The sequence below is a fragment of the Gossypium hirsutum genome, chromosome A05 (assembly GCF_007990345.1).
Source record: "Gossypium hirsutum isolate 1008001.06 chromosome A05, Gossypium_hirsutum_v2.1, whole genome shotgun sequence".
Lineage (NCBI taxonomy): Eukaryota > Viridiplantae > Streptophyta > Magnoliopsida > Malvales > Malvaceae > Gossypium > Gossypium hirsutum.
Window position 1 is genome coordinate 109,540,489 of NC_053428.1, and position 5,983 is coordinate 109,546,471.

General features: G+C 32.7%; 1 protein-coding gene across 1 annotated transcript; it reads left to right on the plus strand.

Moving 5' to 3' along the window:
- The first annotated feature begins 1,751 nt into the window (after positions 1-1,751).
- On the plus strand, positions 1,752-5,983 carry LOC107962218 (transcription factor RF2b). The gene is made up of 4 exons (XM_016898535.2): positions 1,752-2,596; positions 4,050-4,182; positions 4,983-5,067; positions 5,323-5,983. The coding sequence occupies exons 1-4, from the start codon at positions 2,127-2,129 to the stop codon at positions 5,658-5,660; spliced, it is 1,026 nt and encodes a 341-aa protein (XP_016754024.1). The 5' UTR covers positions 1,752-2,126; the 3' UTR covers positions 5,661-5,983.

Genomic DNA, 5,983 nt, shown 5'->3' on the forward strand with positions numbered 1-5,983 from the left:
CTATATGAATCATGCCATTATTCCACCTATTCAAATAATATGTTATTTCTAAAATATAATAATGAAAAAAATATTATGATAACTATATTATTAAATGAATTTTACCTTATTACAAGTGAGAATTCATAAGGGGCATTTACTAGGGGACGTAAAAATGGCAAGCGGTACCATTCCCATGATTGAAGAAGGAGTTGCTTGACACATCTCTCGGTACAGTGTGTTTAACATAGAATTGATTATACTTTAACAAGATTTTAATTTGACATATTTAATTTTTGAATTTAACTCGAACAATTTCACTCGATTCAATTCAACTAAACTTGACTCGAATTTTATTTCACTCAATTCGAAAAAAATTCAAATCAAGTTAGGATGATAAAATATGACTCCTCGACACGATTAACTCGAAATTATTTCACTCAATTCAATTGAACGATCATTCTTAATGGTGTAGTTTACACAAATATATATTTTAAAAGCCAACTTTTACTAATATCTATTTAATAAGTGTTGTTTGAACCGAACTGACTGGTTAGATCGAGAATCAGTTCGAAAAGTGACTTTCAATTAGTTAGATCAAGAACCAATTCTAAAAAGCCAATTGAACTGACAATTGAACTATGATTTTTAATTTTCTTTTTTAAATTTTAATAATTTTTTAATCAAATTAGTCGGATTGATAACTTGATCAATTTGACCATCAAATCAGTTTAAAAAATATTAATTTTAATAAATAAATAGCAACAAGGCTTAAAAGTGTAAAAAATCTCAAAATAAAAAAAAATAATTAAGACTCTCCTATTTGTTTTGCACTCAATTGGATACTTAAACTTTCAAAATGCATCAAAAATGCCTTCAAGCTTAAAAGAAAAAAACAATTAAGCCCCTGCTTTTTTTTTTGCACTCAATTGTATACTTAAATTGTCAAAATGCATAAAAAAGAGCTTCAAATTTTTTCAAAAAAGCAATTAAGCCCCCCTTTTTTTTTCTTTTTTTTGCACCCAATTGCCAAAATGCATAAAAAATGCCATTTGACCGTAAAGATTGATAGTTGACCGTTAAAGTTAACTACCCCTAATCTTGTTCAATTAAAGTCACCCCGTGTCACACCATTGCGTCACATATGACAAAAAAAATTATAAAAAATAAAAATCAATAAAAATTATAAAAATTATTAAACTTTAAAAAAAATAAAATTTTATAAAATTTTATAAAAATTATAAAATGCATAAAAAGCTTCCTTTAACCATTAACTTCAACCATTGGTTATTAAAGTTAACGTTCCCCAATTTTTTTCCCGTTAAAGCCATTACATATCACATTGTGGTGAAAAATGATAAAAAAATAAAAACCAATAAAAGTTAATTTTTATAATTTTTTATATTTTTTTATCATTTTCTTACTACTTTATAAAAAAATATATTTCTATATATTTTATAATTTTTTTTAAACTTGATAATCTTTTACAATTTTTATAATCTTTTTCTAATTTTTAATAAAAAATAAATATATTTTTTTTATTAAAATTTAATAATTTTTATTTTTTTGGTCAAAATTAACAGTTAAAAGTATTTTTGATACATTTTGACAATTGAGTGAAAAAAAAGAAGAAACAATGACTTAATTAATTTTTTTTTAAAAATTGAATATTTTTTTTATGCATTTTGACAATTTTAAGTAACCAATTAAATGTAAAAAAATAGAAATTTAATTGGTTTTTATAAATTTTTTTAATGGATTTCGAAAGGTGCAATGCAAGTATGTAATTGAGTAGAAAGCAGGAGTTTAATTATTACGCCTAAAAACAATAAAGAAACAAAGCCCCGATGGATGAGTCGTCCAAAAGCGAGAAAATGTACCCATTACTGAGAATCTAGTTGGTTGGTATTTCTGGTTGTGAAAGAAGTGAATTGTCTGGGGGGCACATGGGGATTGCCATTGCTGGCCCAAGGCATTTTCTCCCATGCCCACCTAAACTGCATGCCCACATGTATATCTTCTATTTTATTGAAGTCGTTTAAAACTCTTTCTTTCAGAGGAAAGGAACGAAGAAGAAAGCTTCAAAGGAAAATATTTCAACACTCAGCTCTCTAACTGAGATCTGAAATCTGAGAAGAAACACCAAAATGCAGGATCCGCGAAATCTAAATCCAAACCCGGATCCTGCATTTCCCTCCTTCACCCAAAATATGCCGTCTTTTTCCAACCCAATCCAATATCGTGGTTCTTACCACAGGCGAGCCCAATCCGAAGTCCAGTTTCGGATTCCAGACGACTTGGATCTCGTGTCCGACTCCTTCGAAGGGGTAGGATCCGAAGACGACATGTTTTGTAGTTACATGGACATTGAGATGCCAGGGGAATCGGCGAAGGGAGTCGAGGTGGCTGCTGGGTCTTGGAGTCAGAACCGGAAAGGAGAGGAAGTGAGTGGTGGGTCGGGGATAGGGGAGAAGTATAATGGAGGAGGGAAAGGAAGGCATAGGTATAGCAATTCGGTTGATGGATGCTCCATAATGGAGTCCATTGAAGCTAAGAAAGCCATGGCTCCTGATAAACTTGCTGAATTGTGGACAATTGACCCAAAGAGAGCTAAAAGGTTTGGGAATTACTTCCTTTTTTTTTGCTATATTTTGGGAGCTTTTTTAGTGCATTTGATTTAGGGGTACTTATGAGATTGAAGTTGGAAATTTGTTAATTTTAGTGTAAAGTTTGCCTTTTGTTTGTTTAGCGGAAACTATTAGAAGAAGATCATTTTTTTTTTGTTCAAAGAAATTGTATTTTTAGTTTATCAATGACATATATTTCGTTGGGGTGGGGAATTATGATCGTTTTGTTTAGGTGTGTGTTTATCATAATGGTGAAGTTGACTTCTTTTTATGTTTTTCTTCCTTTTTGGCTGTGTATGGATATGGGGTTTGGAGCAGTTTAGGATGTAAAGTAAGGAACTAAAAACTAATGGAAGTTGATTTTTCTTTTTTCTTTTTTTGAGTTTAAAGAAATTGAGGATTAGTAGAATTTCCGAAAAAAGCATGCATTTTTATTTAATTAATTCATGTCAAATATATGAAAATTTCCTAAATTCCTAATTTTAGGTTCTGCCTTATGGGTTGTCATGTTTCTTAGCTCATTTTCTTGTTTTCATGGCCATTATTATTGTAGTGTTGAAAAGTTTTTGGACAATGTAGTGTTTCACTTCACTTTTCTCACCCCATGATGAAAGAAATTTTGTTATTTTTGAAAGTTCAACTTCGGGGAACTTTCCTATATTTATGCATATTTTTGAATGAAATTCATGTGAATTAGTAGGTATCTTCAATTTATGTGTGCTTTTTAATGGTTATGTTCTTTTTGCCTATGCACTATGATTATTTTCTTCTTCTTTCTTTCCTGAATTTTCATGACCTTTTTTTTTTTACTTTGATTATCAATTAGTAATGTCATAAATGCTTCCTGAAATATCCAAGTAGTCATGAATGCCAAATGGGTTAATTTTGTTGGTGAATCATATCAGACTTTGCTTTGCATAACTTCTACCTAAAAATTGTTGAGTACATTAAGATTACATAACTGCCCTGTTCAATATCACTCAAACCACTTCAATATCACTCAAACCACCAATAAAATGACTATGGGTGGTTATCGATTTCGTTGAAATTATAATTGTATTGTTTCTCTATTTTGTACATTTAAATGTTGTTAGTTTCATTTAAGTTCAATTTAGTGCAATGAGCTTGCACTTTCCCAACTTTGAAACTTGTGGGAATGGAGATTGGTACGGTTTTGCACTCATGGTTTTCTATTCGGAATGTTATAACCTTCTTTGTTGTTCATATTTCGACACATATATATGTTAATGAAAACTTTTATCTTGCTGGTGAGGTGGTCGACCTAAGAGTGAGTCTCATCTATCCACTCAATGCACCTCACCTTTAGTAATGGAAATCTCTCATAGATTTGGGATATCTCATTGTGTGGTGAGATTGGGTTTACATTCGAGTTTTCGCTAAGTAAGTACATCTTTTTTCTTTTTTTTTCTTTTCTTTTTGTAGGATCATTGCAAATCGGAGGTCGGCTACACGCTCAAAAGAAAAGAAAGCCCTATATATGTCTGAATTGGAGAGGAAAGTCCAAACACTTCAAACGGAAGCAACGACTCTTTCTGCACACCTAACCCTATTCCAGGTTTTTGTTAAACGCTTACATGTCTCATTGCATAATTTTGGAGCTTATTTCTGATGATATTTGCATTCCTCATGAGAATATCATATCTACTTACTAAACAATCATTATCTGAGGTTTCTACTTTCAAATAAATCAAAAACTTTTCGCAATTGGGGCTTTAATTATCACTTCCTTGTTTATGTGGACCTGCTTTCACAGGCTTCTAATTCTCTGTTAAAGGCACCTGTGTTTCCGAAAATGCCATTATTTGTGGATATATCCTTGTACTATCTCACTTTTAACGATTGAGTCCTTGTTGTGTAATTTCACTGGATTTGGTCCTTGAACTTTTATAATATGGAATTCAGTTTAAATGTTCACGATGTGAATTTCTGTTGTTAAATCAAGTGACATGGCACGACACATGTAATTTTTTGGCCAGATTGCCTGGCCACATGTTCTAGTGTTCGTCTGTTCTTTTATCGAGTTTTATTATTTAATTGTAATAATCAATAAAAACTAAAATAACTGTTTTGTATAGACTGCCGGCTGGCTGAAAGAATTCCATGTATGCCATGTGGCCACAAAATTTCCATGTCACTTGATATAAAGATTGAAAGTCCATACCATCAATAATTGGATCACACGTTTAATAAAGTATAGGGATCACTATGAGGACTAATTCTAAATCCTCAAAAGTGAGATAGTTGAGGGACCAGGTTTCCGTGGCAAGCCAGCCATCTTATGTTGTTTCATTTTATCTTTTTTTGTTGACTAATACCTGAAGATTAACAGTCTTAATTCGTGCATATATGCTCTAGAGGGATACGACAGGCTTGACTACTGAGAACGCTGAGCTTAAGCTCCGGCTACAAGCAATGGAACAACAGGCTCAGCTATGTGATGGTACGTTCTGTCCAAGATGGCATGCTTTCATTTGCTACAGAAGTTGAACATTTAATGATAAGAAACAAAAAGATTGGCATCGTATTTGTCAAAACTAGGGATGCCCATTTTGATTAGTGTTATAGGCAATAATTTAGAGCGCGAGATTTGATAGCATTAATGATTGTAAATTTACATGTAGATATGTAGCCATGATTGTATCATGTCCTTGGTATTTTGTTTATATTTTTTCTCGTTGTCCATTTTTTACTACAGCTCTAAATGAAGCATTAAAGAAAGAAGTAGAGAGGCTCAAGACTGCTACTGGAGAAATAACGACGCCGACTGATACCTTCAATTTAGGAATGCACCATATATCATACGCCCAATCTTCCTTCTTTCCTCCTCAGAATACACAACTGCCACCGTTTCATCCTTTCCATTCTAACTTATTGACATCTGCCTCGAACACCAACTCGCATGCCTTGGCCGACATGATGCAACAAGATCCTCTTGGCCTATTGCAAGGGCTTGATACCAGTAGCAGGGGCTCGCCCTTTGTGAAATCTGAAAGCCCTTCAATTTGTGCCGCTGAAAGCAGTGGAACAGTATGATTACAAGTTCTGCTGTGTTGGATTGTTCATAGACTGACCTTATTGACATTTAAGGGTACTAATCATTTGAATTAAATTCTTCTAATGCGATTGGGATGTTTATAGTTTTTCTGTAGGTTTTAGCTGGTGTTGAGATAATTCAAAATTCTGTTGGTTGTGAATTTTCAATTTCATTTGTTGGGAGAAATTATGTGGGTGTGGGATTAGAAGCTTGATCCCTAGGAGTAGATGAATACGACATCTCAAGCCAGCCGCTCCCATTGTTTTGTTTAAAGTTGTATTGCTGGTGAATTTCTTCTAATTGTTTTTGTCTCAGTTGCATA

Bases quoted from the DNA above. Each gene is read 5' to 3' on its own strand.
- LOC107962218 (XM_016898535.2), top strand. From the start codon at position 2,127: ATGCAGGATCCGCGAAATCTAAATCCAAACCCGGATCCTGCATTTCCC. The intron at 2,597-4,049 runs GTTTGGGAATTA...TTCTTTTTGTAG, and splicing joins GACCCAAAGAGAGCTAAAAG to GATCATTGCAAATCGGAGGT. The intron at 5,068-5,322 runs GTACGTTCTGTC...TTTTTACTACAG, and splicing joins ACAGGCTCAGCTATGTGATG to CTCTAAATGAAGCATTAAAG.